This window comes from Cucumis melo, chromosome 2, assembly GCF_025177605.1.
Source record: "Cucumis melo cultivar AY chromosome 2, USDA_Cmelo_AY_1.0, whole genome shotgun sequence".
Classification (NCBI taxonomy): Eukaryota; Viridiplantae; Streptophyta; class Magnoliopsida; order Cucurbitales; family Cucurbitaceae; genus Cucumis; species Cucumis melo.
Genome location: NC_066858.1, coordinates 6,495,187 through 6,515,201, shown reverse-complemented (window position 1 = coordinate 6,515,201; position 20,015 = coordinate 6,495,187). Strand labels below are relative to the sequence as shown.

Sequence of the window (20,015 nt, the reverse complement as noted above, 5' to 3'; positions counted from 1 at the left end):
TTTGGCTCTGGATTCATTCTCCATTACCTACAGTAAAATTCCCCTTTTTACGTATTTAGTTTGATATTTTTTGTTATATAAATAAAATGTCAACTAAAATTCTCTTTATTCTAGTTAATATATGATTGTAGTCGTTTGCTCTGTATTTTTAATAAATCTTAAATCTAATCATAGTTTGCTTTAATTTAGGATGACTAAATTAAGATATATTCAAAATACATGGATTAAAATTGTTACATGTTCTAGGATTGAATTAGAAAGGTGGAAAAAGGGTTTTTCTACATTTCTTTGTTTATTTACATGTTCTCAAGATAATAAAATTAAATAATTAAGATGAGTGGACCTCTTTTTGCTCGAAATGTCATGAAAGGAGTAAAATTGTGATATTAAAATTTGTATCCAACTATTGGATACCAACTTAATAGGTGTATCTGAATATAATATAAATAATAAACAATAAAAAAATATAGTGTATGCGTGGCAATAATGTGGACAACTTGGAAGATAGTATTGTCATTAAGTTAGCTATTGAGATTGGTATTATTATTTCAATTTTGTTTATATATATACTATATATATATATATATTCTTTGAATATATACACTTTCACTAGGGGATAACCAAGATTTTGCAATCAAGTTTAGAAGAGTAAGTAAACAACAAATCAAGCAAGAATGATGGTTAAGTGTCAAACTCAAGCAAAGAACTAGTTGAATACAAAAGCAAAAACAAGAAATCAAGAACTTAAAGTTCGAGATTCTCCAAACTAGACAAGAAACAACAAAAAGAAAAAAAAAATGATATCCAGAACTAAGAATTTAATATTTAAAAATTCAAAGAATTATGGTAAACAAAGAAAAGAAAGACAAACTAGTAGATAAGAAAAACAAAAAAAATCAAGAATAAAAACAAACAACACTAATTTTACCGAAAACCCAATTGGAACCATAAAAAAAGTGGACTTCAAAAACTATTAATTAATTTTATTATGAAATTTGAGCGTTAAAACCTGGGGAAATTCAGCAGCTTCCAAATTTTTATTTTAGTGCCCTCAAAGCTCACCGTCGTCCCCAACTTTTCCTTTTGAATTCCGTCGGCCTCCCCCTTATCTTTTTTCTTTCAATTTAATTTCTTTTTATTTCGAATCTTTTTGAACCTCAACTTTCTTTTTTCTTAAATTTCAAATCTTTTTTTATTCATTCACTCACTTCTTCATAATTTTTTTTTGTTTCCAACCTTCTAGCAGCATAATCAAATTCAATTTACAATCAAATTTTTTTAACAAAACAAAAACCTAATCAGAAATTATACTCAACCAAGAAAGCAATTAAACATATCTAATCCAGAGCCTACATTGATGGGTGAATCCCTAATATCAAATTTTAAAACTCCAAATCAATTTGACAAACAACCCTGCAAATGTTTTTAAATATTTTTGGCATACTTTGTCAAGAATTACAAAACTTGGTAGCGAAGCTATGTAAATAATTTCTATAAACCAAAAGACAAGGCTTAAATAGTCTACCAATAAAATAGTAGTTGCATTCTAAAAAAACTAAATTAACACTAATTAAATGTTATTAAAATGATAAAACTTAAAAATATTAATATTCCATCACAATTATTAAATAAAATCTAATTAATAATTTGATGCTTGGTTGATTCATATCACACGCGAAATTAAAACCACATTAGTCTGTCTCGTACTCTATTCTTAAATGTTGAACATACTCAACACTTAGCTACTGGAGAGAGCACATCTTTAGCACCCAAACAAACTACAAAGTTCAATTTTAGTTGCTTGACAAATTAGTTTAAACGTGGGCAAACTCACACATCCCGCTACAACAAACCAGTCGCATAGAACCAAGAACAATACTAATGATTTGAAAACAACATATTAAACAATTTACAGAAACAATATCATAGGTAAACAATAAAAAAAATACTTAATTAGCAACTCACAAATATGCAGCATGTTTTATTACATAACACATGACCTAAAGAAGTAATAACCTTTTGAAAACTTCTCTTTGTAAGAAAGGTCAGTTGCTGAACAAGGCTTAGTTTTCTCTTCTATCTTTCATTCTCTTTTTTTGTTCAACATCTTGGCACCTAACCAGGTCCATTCTTCCTATGTCCCTTTTCTTAGACCTTATCTTTGCTTAAATTTTAATCTTTTACTTACCTGAGCTTATAGAGTTCTTCCCTGTTTATATCACCCTCAACAGACTATCCTAATCTGGCCAGCTCCTTTTTAATTATTTACACGTTCTTATCTGGTCACACTTAACTTAAACTTCTCCTAATCAAGCCTATCCCAAAACATAGTTTGTCTTCTAACTGCACCTTCAACTTCATATCGTAGCCTCACAAATGGGTTCTCAAACTCCATAACACAAAAAGTCGACTCATTTCTTTCGTTAATAGATGTATTTACAACTTCTTTGTGTCCATACTTCTTATTATATCGTCTAAAACCACCTTGCATCTCAACCTTCATAATGCTAAACTACTATGCAACATAGTCATCCTTGTGGCCAACTTTATTTACATGGATTAGTTGTCAGATCTTGCATCTATCTCCCAAAATCAATTTTATATCTGTTTTAGGAGGTGATTTAGAAGTAATTTAGAGTGATTTTAAACATGTTTTTATCACACTTTTAGCTAATTTTTTTTTTTTTTTTTTTTTTATATTGCAAACAACTCGCATCTATCTCGCAACTCTCGAAATTAAAGATAATTAGTATATTTTTGAACATGTTTTAGCAAGTTCCACTTACAACTTTTTATTTCGCAACTTAGCAAGTATCTCTCGTTTATATGCAACTCCCAAAATTGGAATTTCTTATCGAAAGTCAATTTTAGGTGATTTAAAGTTGATTTAGAGTGATTATAAAAATGTTTTTGTAAGTTTTTAGTTACAACGTTTTATCTCGCAACACCAAAAATTGAAATTTCTAAACCTAAATCAATTTTATTCTTTAGGTGATTTAAAGCTAATTTAGAGTGGTTTTAACCATGTTTTTACAAGTATTTTGCTACAATTTTATATCCAGCAAACATCTCCCAATTTCAAAAAAAGTTCTCTACAAAAATTTCATTCCAATTGGTTCCCACAGACCAATCTCTAGCTAAGAGAATAGGAAAGTCTCTAAGTGGTGGTGTTTCGAATCTAGCGTTCAATAGATTCAAAGTCTTATTCTATTTTCTCTCTTCTCTGTATTATTTTTAGAAGCATGCTTAACTTTTAGGAAAGTTTCAATGTAATAGTATTTTTAGAATCCAAATTAATTTGAGTTAAGGTCTCTGTTAGATATTCTGCTGTCCAAGGGCTTTTATCCCTTCACCAACAACCATAAAGAGATATTTGAATAAACAATCATATTCAAGTTCCATGTGAAATATTGTACCTGGATTTATAAGTTTGAGTGTTTCACCATATCTAAGCAATAGATTATATGACCCTCACACTCGTTCATATGCATTTTCTTTGGCACGTCATGCTTTTCCATAACTCATATTTATGTCAAAGTATTGCCTCATATCTTCTATGACATTATGTGGTTTGGATTTATATTTAATTAAGGCTAAGGATTCCTAATTGAGCATGGACTAAATGAGTAGAAGCCTATTCCTAGATTGATTAAGATTTAATGGGGATCCTAATTGAACTAGTATATAAAGAACCTTAGGGCTATGGTCCCCGACATACCAAAATAATAAGCACACAGTCATTCTTTTATCCCATCAAGAGAAAGATCTCACTAAGGCACTCAGGGTTTTGGTTGAGAAAGACAGTAGCCGTTTTACAACCATTCGTTTATAGCCATCATCAATTCAAGGAGATGGATTTTGGTATATAACTTATTCTTGACAATAAAATCTAGTATCTAACTTATTCTTGACAATTTGACATAAATGATCTTGGGTCAATCTATTGTATAGATTTAAAGTATTTTATTCTAACACAACAACCCAAGACTTTGCTTGCCTATGGTCACGATTCAAAAACTCAAGAGAACACGAATGAAATTTGACATACTTTTTAATCTTGAATATATTTGAATCCTTCAATTTCACCGCTTGCAATATCCAACCATACTTATTGTCAATACGTCTAACAAAAAGAACCTCTTTTGTAGACTTTTTTACTACAAACTAATTTTTTTCATTGTCAAGATACTTAATCTCATTGACAAATTTCTCCTGCAAAAAAAATAATATTTGTGTTGCATCAACTCTTCACTTGTAGATCTTCCTTCGAACCAATCACTTCTTTTTGCCTTCAACTTTTGGCTAGAGGAGTTGTAGTGAACTTTATCTTTTGCTTTGCAATATTTTGTAGGAGCATCATTGTGGGATGTCAAATGATTAATTGTTCATTTCAACTGGCTTCGACGAAAAAGTATCATCTTTTGAATCATATGACTCCTATGATTCCCATATAGCCAAAGTGGTCTCTATCATATTATTACACAAGCCAACCTGAACTTCACCAATATGAACTTCATTCTCATCTAATGTATCCATTGCAATTGGAGGATAAGGGTTTAAGTTATGAACTTGGTTACTCCCAAATACTGAATTGTAACACATGTTTAACACTTTCTTGCTTTCTAGGCTCAAATGAGACGTATAGGGAGACCTCCAATGAATTTTCACTAACAATATAAAGCTTCAAATCATGGTCATTGCTTAACTCAAATAGAGGAGCTTCATTTTCCACTTTTATCTCATATATGCAACTTATGTTTATGTCGAACTCTGTAGGGTCAACTTCTGCAAGATCATATAACTTGTAAATTTTGTATGTTATTTCTTTACTGACAACAATGCCTTTTAATATACCTCATTCATATTTTATTCGTCCCCCATCCCACACACCACCGTAACGTACTAAAATTCGAACACGTGACATCCTTAAACCACCTTAAACTTTTTAGTTCTTGCAGAAATTGATTTGAAGTTAAAGTTGACATATGACATAAAACAAGTGTACGACTTATTTGTGAGATTAAAAAATAGTAGCTAAAAATTAAATAAAACATACATAGTCGCAACCTAAATAAGTATATGAATAATTCGGCATTGACATTTAAAGTTTGGAAGGTGCAAGATGTGAGATATTTGGGAGATGCAAAAGAACAATAGCTAAAAATTCCCTAAACATGTACAAAAGCACCCTAAATCATATAAGCACAAGCATATAATTCACTTGAGATTAAACATTTGAACTTAAGAAGCTGCAAGATGTTTGCTAGATGAAGAAAAATAATAACAAAAAACTTGCTAATAAGTTTGAATTACTCTAAATCAAATTGGAACAATTAAAAATTAGATTAGGTTTATACATTTAAGTTTTAAATGTTCCACCAATAGAGGAGGACAAAAAAAAAAAAACCTATAAATAACACAGTTTGGAGGAAAAAAATAACAAAAGACAAAAAAACCTAAAAATTTATCGAGTAGCACGAAAACTTTATCAAAATTAGCCAAATATTCTATGGAATGACAAGAGAGATTGAGAAAAATGAAGTTTGAAAGAGGTTAGAGAGATTGAGAGGCCAAGAGAGATGGAGGTTAGATGGGTTAACTGATTTCTTTTACATTATGTAGAAAGAGAAATTTCATTAAGAGCAAAATTGACTTTTTTTTTATTATGAATTTGTCGTAAAACTCTACCTTTACAAACCTAATCCTAAAAATCATCAGCCTCTCCAAATTTGGCCTATTTTTGGCAATATCCTGACAAATAGTTGCTGACCGACGGAGATGAGGAGGAGGATTGTGGCTTGGTAAAAGGTTAGAGGAAAATGAATTTAAGAATTACAAACTTGAGGTCTCCACCTTCCCGTCGTAGTTATCTTTGTGGTTTTGGATCGTGAGAGAGACACACGCTGTGAAGGTAAGATAAACACTTGTTTGAAAAGGAAACTTTAGGTCTTTTATGGTAAAGGCAATTTTGATATTTCACCTGCTCATTTGAAAATCTTCATAAACTATTTTAATTTAAAAGTAAAATAATAAACTCGGTAGCCAATAATAATAATGAAAAATGATGGTGATATAATATGATTTACTTTAACAAAAGTTGATTGTTATACTAATAGATGACTCTTGCCCTCCGACGTGCCTTTCGAATCTAAAACTCATCCTAAAAACTCTTTACTCTCCTAAATTTTATTCTATTTTTGACCATTTCCTAACCATTTTTTTGTATGTATTTAAAATCTTGAATTTAAAATCATTCAGTTAGATCAAAATAGCCATCCGAAACCACCTTTTTCACAGTGTCTACCCTTTCGAGACCTCCCTCTTTTTCCTTCTGTTTCGCCCAGTGTAGCCTCTCCGTCGAGACTAAACCCCTACTGCAGCGAACGACGACCAAAGAAATACCCTTACAGCTCCTCTTCCGGTGCCAACCAGATCTGCAGTCTAGTTTTGTTTCTTCATTGAGCAACAACATTATACGGGCCTCTTTGTTTTCTCTTATTTCGACTATTTGGGCATGTTCCAGCAAGTGCTCACATCCATTTTGGTAAGCTTCATTGGATAAAAACACTCTAAACTCCTTTGCGAACTAGTTTAAGGTCCTCAAGATATGTCTCTAATGCTTGGAAGCTCTTATTTATAAATTCGAAGTAATTTTGGAATTATTTGGACATTTAAGCACCTAAGTCCGTTTGGATGTTGGACCTCTATTTATACCATTTTGAATTAACTTAGGGTGCTGTAAGTTAGTTTTAAATTATCGGAGAGGTTGAAGGCCTTGAGAAAAATCAATTGGGGCCGATAGAGAGGTCAGTGGCTCTGAATAAATCAATTAGGGCCGATAGAGATCGTTGGTGGTCGTGGATAAAGTCAATGGGGTCGAGAGTGTCGATGGGTCAATGTTAGCATGAATATTGGGTTCACTATTTGTTGTTTTAATGGTCTTATTTTAAGGGTTGTGTAATGTAATGATATCCTTTGGATTGTCTTCGGTACTTGTTTTTACTCTAAGTTTTTCAATGTTTTTTAATGGGATCTTAAATCAAGTTTTTAGTATTTTTATAACAAATAGTTGTTCTTCCTACGTTTTCATCTATTTCAAAATGACATTAGCATGCATGTAGTGAAGATCATAGTTAGTCAAGATTCAAAAAGTTGCGTCAAAACATCTCCTTCTCTTTATGATACTCTCTTCATTCTTGTTTGTTAGTTCAGTGGTTATCATAGAGTTCTGTAATTCCAAAGAGAGCAAAAATGTTACACGAACTTCTGCTTGCTCTACTGGGTTACACCGGCGATCTGATAATCGATGAAAGAGAGCATTACAATTCCCTAGGGTTAAATAACTTACTTGTTGATGCCCCCATTTCTGGCGAACCCACGTTCAAGCTCGCCTCTGATATCTCCTTTCTTGAACCGAGCGAAAGGTATTCCCACAAACCCACTTCAAATGGATTCTTTTATATACATTATCGATGATTGTTTTCTATATTTGGATTCAGGGATCTAATTCAGAGGATCATTGTGTTAGGATTTTACTACAGAGAGCTTGACCGTTTTGCTACAAAGTCTAGGAATTTGAGTTGGATTCGTTCAGGTAATGAGTCTTCTTTAGCCATTTCGACGGAGTCGTCTAAAGATAAAATCGAAAACCCTAGTGTGTACAGGAGGGCCATAGCCAATGGCATTGTAGAGATACTGTCTATTTATAGATCTGCTGTGCTTCATGTGGAGCAGAAACTGTTGTCTGAAACAGTGCCAATTTTGGCAATAGTCACCCAGGGCCTCGATAAGGTTGGTTCTGAGATGTTATCCTTTTCTCTGTAGGTAATTTTGTTGTCTAAGCGTTTACTGTATTGATCAATAGGTTTCATTACATTATGCGATAAATTTGACTTGTTTATTGATTGTATTGTAGTTCTTTGTTCTTTTTCCACCTCTGCACCAGCTCATTTGTGAGATTGAGCGCGACGATATTCGAGGAGGCCAACTACTTAATCTTCTACACAAACGTTGTCACTGTGGCGTGCCTGAATTGCAAACTTGCATTCAAAGGTATTCAAGTCAGCTCTTTCTTGTACGGAAAAGAAAAAAAAATCTCGTCTGAAAAGTTTGATACATCATATCAGTGTGTTCCTTTATGCATTTGTTAAGATGGTATCATTTATCCACTCTAGAAAGAATGAGCTTTCTATTAACAAAACATACTACAGTAGAAGCCATTGGAATCTGAGATCAACGAGTACCTTATATATTGAATGAGATAAAAATAAAATGAGAAAATGAATAGGGAATGGAAAAGGAGAAGAAGCATAAGGAAGAAGGAATTTATTCTCTGAGGCCTTGCTATCCATATCCTATGTTCATTGTTGTATTTAATAGTGGAATTTTAGAAGTTGGTCCATGCCCTGGTATTTTCAATTCATTAGGAGGGACTGGAGGGTGTTCACTGGTTGGAAATTGCTATTTTCATCACTAGCTTGAAAGAAATTGTATGAGCTAAATGTCCATCGATCCATATAGCACCTCTTAAATGAACATTTACATTGTTTATTCTTCATTGTAGATCATGTGGCAGAATTACCTTGCTAGCTACGCTTTATCGGAAGTTCATGCTTAATTTATCTAAACATTATTTTGCTTTTCTTCCTAATTTTGACCTCTGCCAAAAGAATAGGCTCCTTTGGCACGGTCATCAGGTAATGTACAATCAACTAGCATCATGGATGGTTTATGGGCTTCTTCAAGATAAGCATGGAGAATTTTTCATCAGAAGGTAATGACACTAAGAACTGTTATATCTTATTATAGCAAACATGGCCTATTGTCTCGGGCTCTCAGTTGATTATAGTTGAACACAGTTTGCGTTCAGAGATTGCTTACAGTTTACATCAACAGATTATTTGGTGGAGGGCTGCCATAATTTCTTAATAAATATAGTGGACATTTGGTTAGGCCTTTGTAGACTATCTTGTTATGGTATCTAAGAATTGATGGTTTTATGGATGTATTTAGGATTTTGCTTGGTGGATATATTCTGGTATTCAACAGTAATAGAAATCTTGTTCAGTGAAAAATCTATGCAGTTGATATGGAGGAATTTTCATATTCGAGAAATATGGTATTCTTATCTATTATAATTCTTTTATTGAGTCTTAGTAGATTATAAAGTGTTCCAGGAAGATAAAGATACAATGTAATAAGCAAGTTTAATGGAGAAGGCTTAGAAGGAGAAAGGAAACAAAGAAGCAGCTGTTTAGAGAATAAGTCACGGATGATCAATCTTGATTTAATTTTTCCTCTTTACATTCTTTGGTTGCATTTGATAATTTTTACAATCTAGAAATGCACGATTCATTTTGTGATCATCAAACTGCTCAGGCAGGATGACAGGGAGACTAATCAAGGCTCATCTGTACAAGATATGTCAGAGAAGTTAGGACGCTTGTCAACTGATGAATCTTTGACTGATTGGCACTTGGGATTTCACATTTATCTGGTACATTCATTGCCACGCCTTCTACCAATATTTACTGGTTTGTTTCCTGGTTAATTTTTGTTTTTAATGATTATTGCTTTTAGTTCGTGTGGTAACTTAAATTTGACATGCTTTTTTATGACACTTTCATTATTTTTAATGGGTCCATATTGACTGATTTTTTCACCTCCATTTTTCCTGTGATAGCCAAGTGTTGTTACTTCTCACTTGTTGCGAATTTCGTTCTCATTTTGTGCTATACATCAATGATAAACCATATTGTAACATATTTCTTCAATGATTGCCTATTTTTTTTTGTCATTTTTCTTTTATTATCACCAAGTGTTCGGGTCATCTTGCATGCACCTAGACCAATAACCACGTAACTTGTTTTTTTTATAAGGAAACGAGCCTCTTTATTGATATAATGAAATCAAACTAATGTTCAAAGTACAAGAGAAATATACAAAGAGCTTGAATTTGTAAGGGACAAAGAAACCGGAAACCAAATACACAAACAAACAAAACGAGGCACAAGAAATTAATAAACTCCAAACTAGGCCGAAAAACAACCAAAACAGCAGCCAAAATAAACCAATACAATTGAGATGTTGGGAAGGGAAAACTAAAGTGTGCCAAAAAAAATCATAACCATGAAAGAAGAATTTTTTGAGAAGCTTGAAGAAGATGCATCTCAAGAGGACGAAACAAAAAAGCAGAACTATCTTGATTCCAACCAAAAAACATCGGATTCGTAAAAAATTCAAAGACTACACGAGTTGACAAACTACTAACCAAGACTTCTGATGCACAACTGAGGTACCAAACATGAGAAGAAAACTTCTAAACCTTGGTTGAATGAGGCAGGCCAATTGACGAGGCAAACTTGATGAAAAACCCCTAAAGCATGCCCTCTTCTAACCCTTCACTGCTCACGCTCGTGCAAAAAGATCATGGAGCCTTTGGAGGATGCAAAATCTGTTGGGAATGATCAAACGGGTGCTATACCATGTTGGAGATGTTGAGAGTCCCACATTGGTTTTGAGATGGAACTCCATACTATCAAACATGGTATCAGAGTAGGTGGTCCAGAGAAGTCTTGTGTTCAAGCCCCTACATTGTCGTTTACTTCCTAATTAAAATTAATTTTCACTTGTTGAGTCTTTCAAATATTTCAAGCTCACCAGTGAGAGGGAGTGTTAGTGATATAATTAAATTTGCCAATTGGTTTTGAGATGGAACTCCATACTATCAAATAGACTGCAATCGGCTACAAACGGTTTTAGATGATCTGGAAGTCTAATGGGCTGCACTGATAATGGGCAAGCTGAACACTGCTCATTAACATTCCAAACATCTTCCAACTCTTCATCAATCTGAAATAGAGCATTTAGGTCTGTTTCTGAGGGCTCCATTTGCAACTGCTCCTCATTTCTGTCTGTCTTTTCCAAGTGTTCACACTCTTCACTACTCACGTTGAATAGAGGATCGAAGGTTATCTCGCTCTTCTTTTTGGATGGAATGACAGGAGAATGGCTTGGAACACCTCTCAAGAATTTCACCTCTGAATTAGACATTGAGAAGCTGTAGTATTCTAAGTGTTGAAGATGAGAGGAATGAGAATCTTACCTATTAGCTTGAGAGGGAGCTTGGATTTTAGAACAATAATTTTCTAAAACATCATGATTCTGCTCAGGGAACAACTTCTCCTTGATGGGTCTCAATTTAGTTACTTCCTTTGGTCTCTTTCTTCTAACAAAATACTTAAGGAAAGGCTTGAATAATTGTGAGTATTTCCTCACATCTGGTTGGCTCTTGCTCCTCTTTTCCATTTTTGGGGAATCCCTATTTGAGGAAGAAGACGAAGAAGAATTTGAGAGGGAAGAGGAGGAGCTACTTGAGCATGTTCCGGACAAGGTCTTGCTTGATTTTGTAGTGTCAAATCGAGGAGGAGCTAATGGAACTGAATAAACTTGGGCAACGATCTGCTGTTGGAGGAGCTTGAAGTGTGTGTAAGAAAGCCTTGTGACTGATGGGCTGCCTTTGATGAAGGTTCAAAAAGATTGGGTGGTTTGGCATCTAATTTTTTGTTATCAGCAAAATTAACTCTCAACTTCTTATTGAGTACCGAAAATGACTTAGCCGCTGTATCCTTAAACTCATGAGTGGTTCTTGGAATTTCAATGGGTAAGACAGGTGGCACGACTGGATTTTTCTCTTCCCTCACGAATTGTACTTCTTCATCTTTCACAACTTTGCACCTTCCTGAATTTGAACAGCCATCTAAATTACTTAACAGCTTAGTGAATAATGGCAAACTACCTTTAACGGAATTAACAACTGTTGGAGAGTTAACAAGATTGTTCCCTGTAATCAAAATCTTCCTTGGACTTCCAGTGAGACTCCAGTGAGGTCTGTATCTGTAGCTCAACCTTCTTATTGGTGGGAACAAAAGGATTCCTTTGAAGCTTCAAGTGGAACCTCGAGGGAAGAAGGAAATCTAACTTAGAATTTAATATTTCACAAGCAATTTCTTCATCAATCATAACCTGATTTAAACGAACCGTAGATTGGAAGAATCATATATGAAGAGATTTGCACGAACCTTGCTGGGCTGATTGATTGATGAGATATCACCAAAAATTAAAAATATGTTACCCCTCTTATCATCCGTTATTTCAATAGTTGCAGGGATAAATCTGCATAGATTTTCCTTCATTTGAATTTTAGCTTCTGAGACATTAAGGAAATTTATGGTTTCATCTGCAATGTTTTCTAATCCCCCAAAATGAGCTCTAATTGCTTCAAATGTTAGCCTGCTCCAGTAGTCTAGAGGTAGGTTTCTAATTGAAATCCATCCTCCTCAACCCTTCAAATAAATTGGTCTTCTGCAGGAACATTTGTTCCATTTGTCGAATTTAAATGAAAGGCGCCAAACTTTTGCCATTTACCTAGATTCTCAAGGAGCTCATTCAAAGGTCCACAGTTCATATCCACTAGAGCGTTTTCTCCAAATAGGGGATTAATTATGACATTTGAATCAAAGTATAGTTTCAAAGTATCCTTAATCTCTACCCAGTTATCATGCTTAAAGAGCTTCGAAACCACCCAAACGTTGTCGAAATCAGCTTTGAAAACTGTTACATTTTTTACAATAAATTTTATTTCGTTTCTTTTTAAAAGAACTATTTTCCAAAAAAATATCAATCCAAGTTTTTCGGAATTTTTGTTGATCCCTCATACGGTGGTTTTTTTCTCTCCCATGAAGATTTTTCATGAAGATATTTTAATTACTTCATCAACAAGTTTCTTCGAGATTTTTGAACAAAATCTTAAAAGATCATTTGTTCAAATCTCTTTTAACCGAAATTTTTTGAAGATTGCTTTTTCAATTCCCGTTTGAAGTTCATCAAACTCTATCTGTAAATAGGAGTTTTCACTCTCTTTCGAGTAATTGAAGTAGATGCATCCAAGAAGAAAATTGTAGCCGAGTTTTGATTGGAAGGTAAGTTTTCACCTTCAACTAAATACTTTCATGAAGATTATATTACTGCTGTAAAGATCGATCCAAGAACAATGAACATATGAGATTAAAAAAGACTTTAATAATTGGAAGCTTCAATTATCTAAATCAGGAGGAGCCTGATATCTTCGGAAGATTCAAATATAAAAGTAAGGAGAGCCTGATACTTTGAAGATAAGAAATTAAAAAAGACTTTAATAATTGAAAGCTTCAAATCAAGGGGAGCTTGATATCTAAGCTTCAATTATTCAAATTAGGGGAGCCTGCTATCTTCGGAAGATTCAAATATAGAAGTCAGGGGAGCCTGATATTTAGTAATAACAACTATTACTAAAGAGTACCAATCTGGGGAAGCGTCATAGGGGTATCTAGATTAATAAAATGCTATGTAGATGAAGGCGAGTAGATGAAGCCGTGATGAGAGGGAGTCTCATGCTTAGGGAAAGCCAAGTGATTCTTCACTAATATTCGTATACTTAGGTGGAGTTTAGGTTCTATTGAGAAGGAGTCTCACATCTAGGGGAGCCTAAATGATCAATAATAAGTTAGGCTCTAAGTACCACTGTAAGTGATATTATGTTACAGATAAGTATGTTAGGTATTTAAGCACCTTAGAGAACCACACCTCAAATGCTAACTATTGAGGTGGGAGAGCCAAGTCACTTGAGTATCACATTGGTTATCTCATTCTAACCAATGTGGGACACATGCATTCCATACTATCTTAGTTCCTAACAAAGTGCATTGTAAACGCTTGACTTAATAGAATTTATCTTCTTGGGCACATTGCCCAATTCCTCTCTAGGCAATATCTCGCCTAGTTGGAAACCCTTTATTTAGTGGGTTTCTTGTGGGCTTTTTTAATGTTCTTGTATTCTTTCTTTTTTTCTCAAGGAAAGTAGTTGTTTTTGTTGGAAATAAGGAGCTAGTTTATAATCAACTCAAGGGTATTTTTGTAATTTATTGTGCTCTAGTTTTATTTCCTTATTTGTTAGAGCTTATTGTAGCCTATATATATTCTTCCCCCTTGTTTTTTTCATCATTAGAAAATAATAAGAGCGGCTTCCATCGTGGTATTTTCTCCTTGTACTAGGGCTTCCACTTATACTTTGTGTTGCGTTCTTCTTTTCAATAGTTTCTATAAAAAAAAGATCTTTGTATGCTTGAAAGCCCCTATTTACGGGTATGTATGTCAACTTGGCCGGTTTAATTGTTGTAAGCTTTCGTTTAATTAGTTTTTTACTCTTTTAGCTAGTTTGCTGATCAAGTTCTCAGCCTATTTAAGATGGCTTGTGTATTCACTATTGGCATTATTCAATAAAAATCTCTTTCAAGTTTTTCCTTAAGACTTTTAAGGGCTTTATTACTTCATCTGTTTCTCTTCTCTTCCCTCTCTCTAGTATGTCTGAGGTTGTCTGTATAATTATTTTTCACTGTCGTGTGTCTTTTGGAGGAACTGGGTTTGATTCTAAACTTATTTGCTAACTAGTCTTTTCTTTTTCTCATTTTACTTTCAGGATATGCTTCCTGATTATATCCATATGCGTGTTGCTGAATCAATTCTTTTTGCTGGTAAAGCCATTAGGGTTCTTCGGAACCCAAGCAATGCCTTCTGGTGTCAGGGTGCTGGAAATCAATCACATTCAAATATGCCTAGATTACCTTTGAATGTTAAAGGAAATGCAAGAAACTTTCCCCTCCAAAAGGAACCTTTTGTTGCCACGAAGTTGACTGGAGAAGAGTTGCTTCTTCAATCTGAAGCAGATAAGATAGAAGCCATGCTTTTAGATCTTAAGGTTTATACAATTGTATCAAGTTGATTACTACGGGAACATTCCTTAACTTAAATTTGTTCGTTGTGCTTAATAGTTGTTCATTTTCCACTTCTCTGCACAACCCATTGATTTCTTAGAGAAAATAGACTTCCATTATGTGTAGGAATCATCCGAGTTTCACAAGAGATCATTTGAGTCGGCTGTTGATTCCATTAGGGCTATTGCGGCTAGTCATCTTTGGCAGGTTCTGATCGAGAAACATTTAGTTCTACCTTTCATCCTTTTATAATTATCTAACATTATCTAGGCAGCTTGTAGTAGTGCGTGCTGACCTCAATGGCCACCTCAAGGCCCTAAAAGATTATTTCCTTTTAGCGAAAGGTGATTTCTTCCAGGTAAATGATGGACCAATCCAAATTTAATTTCTTCTTTTGCGTTTACTTCAATTGAGGATCTTTTAAGTGCCATATGAAAATATGATTCTTCATCAATATGTTGAGGAAGATAGGTTCCCAGTTTCTGTGGCTCTTAAGAGGAAACTTTATAACTGAGATGTCATCTCACGTTTGTTACCAAGTCTTTTTAGTAATTCATGTGCTTATAGTCAATATCCTTGTTCAACTTGTGAAGCTGTAAGAATGTTTTAATTTTGTTCCCTAGAAGATGAATCTTCGTAGTCTTCAGGGAAAATTGAAGTAGAGTTCTGTAGACTTCAAACTTCTTTAAGATATAAGTTGATGCTTTCTAATGTAGAATTATTCATTTTCTGCTATCATTTCTCTGTGGAGTGTGATTAAGTACACTTGAATTTGAAGCTTTTCAGCACATTATATGCTGAACCTTTTGTGTTCTGGGTAGAATTTGGTTACTTTGAAGCTTTCTTACATTACTACATATGTTTTTGCTTTAGAATGGAGTCTCCTATGCTAATCTTTGCTTAAATTTAGTAGAATATTGTAGAAAACCAAAATCTTTTGTTGCTTTGAGCTAAATGGTGTTGGATCATTCCTTATGGTAACTTTATATTATACTGATACATCGATTGCTTAATCTAGTGTTTTCTTGAGGAAAGTCGTCATTTGATGCGCCTACCCCCTCGCCAATCAACTGCTGAAGCTGATCTTATGATCCCATTCCAGTTGGTAATTTTTCTTGTGCAAGATGATTTGTTCTCAACTATTCCAATTCTTCAATATGTATTTGAAATGAAACTTTATTCTTGATTTATGTGATTGCATAAACTTTTTCTGCACTATTCATTTACCATGCAGGCTGCAACAAAGACTACAAGTGAAGAAGACAGATACTTTTCTAGAGTATCATTGCGGTTAGTAGTTGCCTAATGAACCCAATTAAAATTATATATGTATAATTGGAAACTAGCTTAGTTGGTTTTAAATTGCTATTGACCCATTTATAATTGTATATGAGAACTAAGCTTGGTTGGTTTTAAATTGCTTATTATTACATCATTTAAGGGTATCAATCGTGTCTTTGGAAATCCTTTTCACTTCTTCCAGGATGCCATCTTTTGGAGTCAAGGTCAAGTCTGCCCAAGGAGACCTGAAGGAAAAACCTATCATTGATGGAAATCCTGGCGGTGCTCTATCATCAAATTTATCATTAGATATGTCTCCTGATGGTTGGGATGGTGTTTCTCTTGAATACTATATTGATTGGCCTCTGCAATTATTCTTTACTCAAGAAGTGCTCTCTAAGTAAGCATTGGTTGTTACTTTTCTTTTCTAGATTTCTTTTTGGATATGTTTTTATTTTTTAGATAATAGGATTGTTAAGGATCCACTTCTTATATCATGTGGATGGCCTTGCTTATCTTCGTAATGCTTTACCTACATCAGGATCGGCTCCAAGAGACTAGGGATTAAGTTACTAACTGGGATCTTTTAGTTGCCCCATTTGCTTTGAAACAAAAACATATATTGAATACCGGTAGGCCCTAAGTCTCCTGGTATTGAAGATGTCGGAAAGAGAAAAAAGAGGTAGCCATGTAATGCAATGAGTGAGGAATGGACGTGTGCTTGCTGTGATTTTATGGCCAGAGAGTATCATTAGTTAGTTGTTTGTGGCAACATTTATTTTCAGGGATTTAGGAGTGTTTACAATGGAGGGCAGCATGTTTCTGATTGTCGATTGTAAAATCTTATTTCGACTGTTCCTGGGAGATTGGGGAGATCTAAATAAATTGAGATTTGTTGAATATGTTCTTATTAATGTAGATTTGCTCAACCCTTCCGCTGTTAACAAGATAGGTGGTTCAGGTATTGTAGGGTCTTTCAATACTTATTGCGGCTGAAACGAACACAAATGGAATTGGAAAAATCATGGGCATCCCTCATGCACCAAGATCATGCCGATTTTGCTAACATTCGCAATGCTCAATTTGATGGTTCAATATCTCTGCAGCGAAGACAACGTTTTAGACGGATGTGGCGTGTAAGAGAACATATGGCATTCTTGATTAGAAATCTTCAGTTTTATATCCAGGTCAGAATTAATATCTTCGATTGACTTTAATATCATGTACTGATGTACTGATGTACTTAAATTATGACTCTCCATTTGTACTTAAGTTGTTATTTGTCCTCTAGGTCGATGTGATTGAATCTCAATGGAATATTTTGCAAGACCATATCCAAGATTCTCATGATTTTACTGAGCTTGTGGGGTTTCACCAGGAGTATGTCTATTGCCTAATTTTATATGGTTCACACATTATCTTAATAATTCATCTCCAACTTAGTCTTCGAAGACAATTGGTTGTGATAAATTATAAACTTGTGCTAATGCATTTAATCACCCGGTACAGGTACTTATCGGCTTTAATTTCACAGTCATTCTTGGATATCGGTTCCGTTTCAAGAATACTGGATGGCATAATGAAGCTTTGCTTGCAGTTTTGTTGGAGTATAGAAAATCAAGACAGTAGTTCAGACCCTTCTGAACTGGAACACCTAACCGAGGTGTAACACGATTTGCATATCTATCGTCTATACAGGAAAAGAAAAAAAAAAAAAAAAAGAAATAGCTAATAGCTCTTCATCAATTTCTAAAATGTTATAGATGTCTTATTATGTGACATCCTTACATTTGATTTGATTTTAGGAATTCAACAAGAAATCCAACTCCTTGTACACGATTTTGCGAAGTAGCAGGCTGGTTGGGAGTCAGAGAGCTCCATTCTTGAGACGTTTCTTGATGCGTTTGAATTTCAATTCCTTCTTTGAGGTAAAAAGATTCTCTTTTTTGTTTTGTTTTGTTTCTGTTTTTTTTTTTTACAATTCTTAAAGGATTTATAGTTGAGAATCTGAGATGTTTAAATACCACATAGTCAAAAAACTTAATGGCGCAAAACCTTGATTTTCATCCTGAACTAGTCTAGGAGTGGGTGAAGGCTTCTTAGGGATTCGTGGGATGGATTATGAGTATAATATGTGGAGTAAAAGTTTTTGGACTTATTTGAGAGTGATATTGAAATGGTTAAAGCCACTTCAAAATATGATTTTAATTGTTCAAAATCAATTTTGTTGATATGAAAATTGCGTTTAGAATTGTAAAACGAAATACTAAGATTGTTTTGTTTTTTGGTTTTGATTTTTAAAAATCAAGTCCACTTCCTCCCAATTTCATACCATGATTTGCATTTTTTTAAGTACAATAGTTGATTTTTTCCCCCAAATTCTGAAAACAAAAACAAGCTTTCAATGCTACTTTTCGAGTTTTCAAATTTTGGTTTGGTTTTTAAACCATCGGTAAAAGATAGATAATAAGGGAAGAAAGTTAGAGATGGAAGTAGTGTCTATATGCTTAATTTTCTAAAACAAAAATAGAAAATAAAATGATTACCAAACAATGTTTGAGTAGTTAAAGACATGTTTTGGAGTGATGTTTAAGATGACAAAAGTGATATCAATAATTTCAAAATCACTTCCAAACATACACAAGATTTTATGTTTGTATAATTTCTGTCATGCAACAGGCTACTGCACGAGGAGTACTCAACGTCGTTAGACCACGGCCCTCAGCACTTCCAGTACTAAATCAACAATAGCACCACTTTCATGTTGGTGGTTCTCATTGAATTCATGTCTCTCATTTGTGGTAATTTGCAGTGTTAAATGGAATGTAGATTTGGATAAAAGTAGATAGGAGCAAAGAGCATTCTATCTTGAATAGAAACAACTTTGATTAATTAGATATGTCTGGTTGAACCATCACAAATAGGATGGAGTTTAGGTTTGATTTTGTCTTCGTTTTTACTTCAATATTTATTAACCAAGATTGGAGATGGGTGAAGATAGCAAATCTATAGGGAATGAGTTCTATTTCTATATATACATACCCGAATTAGTAAAATGCTTAATGTAATTGAATATATTTTTATACATTCTTGTATACGTTCATTTCTTTAGTAGATATAACATAGAATGTAATAGAGACTATTAGTTAAGTAACCGGCTACACATCCCAAGTATCACATTAGCTTATTCTTGTATATGTTCATTGTACTATGCAAGTAACATTACCCCTGCATAGAGAGAAAAAAAGAAAAATGAATTAATGGATTCTCAACACTAACTTTTGTTATAATTAAATGCAACCGAAGAAAAAGAACTTTTAGTTTTTACTCTCCTTGAAAAGCTTTGATCTGAAAACCATTATTGTCCCCCATGAATCTAAAAGATGTGAAAAAGACACAATTATATAATCTATACTGCATTAAAACGAGTCAGGATGAGAATTTTTAACTTTCAACTTTTTCTATAGATACCATTTTGCCTTTATACTCACACTCGTGTCTTCTACATACCTCAATCTCTTTTCTTTTTTCTTTTCATTTAATTTTACATCCCCTTTTCTTATTACATTTTTGAACAAATTTCATTTTGTCTTCATCCTTTCAAATTTTCTGTACCTCTTATCTTTTCTAATTTTTGTTCATTTTAATTTTACATTTCTCTTTTGTCATTTTATCCTTCAACAATTGTATTTTGTTCCTTTCACCAACAAATTTAGTATAACTTTATACTATTTATAATATATATATATATATATATATATATATGTATATATATATAACTAAAAATAATACTATAAAGTTATACCAACTTTCTTTCAATTTTTTCTAGACCTAAGTTCAAGTCTCATTCCGTCAACAAAATTTTTGGATTCGCCGATGATTTTAATATACAAAAACGATATTTTTTAACTTTTATTAATAAAG

At 33.6% G+C, this 20,015-nt stretch overlaps 1 protein-coding gene across 3 annotated transcripts; it reads left to right on the top strand.

Annotated features, from left to right (window-relative positions):
• The first annotated feature begins 5,851 nt into the window (after nucleotides 1-5,851).
• On the top strand, nucleotides 5,852-19,178 carry LOC103492009 (gamma-tubulin complex component 4 homolog). 3 transcript variants are annotated; one of them, XM_051081686.1, is made up of 17 exons: nucleotides 5,852-6,544; nucleotides 7,213-7,424; nucleotides 7,500-7,791; nucleotides 7,916-8,052; nucleotides 8,675-8,773; nucleotides 9,379-9,496; nucleotides 14,516-14,794; nucleotides 14,937-15,017; nucleotides 15,085-15,168; nucleotides 15,829-15,915; nucleotides 16,045-16,100; nucleotides 16,294-16,491; nucleotides 17,053-17,278; nucleotides 17,383-17,471; nucleotides 17,601-17,754; nucleotides 17,897-18,019; nucleotides 18,771-19,178. In XM_051081686.1, exons 2-17 carry the CDS (start codon nucleotides 7,252-7,254, stop codon nucleotides 18,840-18,842), a joined length of 2,268 nt encoding a protein of 755 aa, XP_050937643.1. In that variant the 5' UTR covers nucleotides 5,852-6,544; nucleotides 7,213-7,251; the 3' UTR covers nucleotides 18,843-19,178. The 3 variants fall into 3 exon arrangements, with proteins under 3 accessions (XP_050937643.1, XP_050937644.1, XP_050937642.1); XM_051081687.1 differs by having other exon boundaries at nucleotides 6,166-6,544; nucleotides 7,529-7,791; XM_051081685.1 differs by having other exon boundaries at nucleotides 6,167-6,544; nucleotides 7,208-7,424.
• Nucleotides 19,179-20,015: the final 837 nt, after the last annotated feature.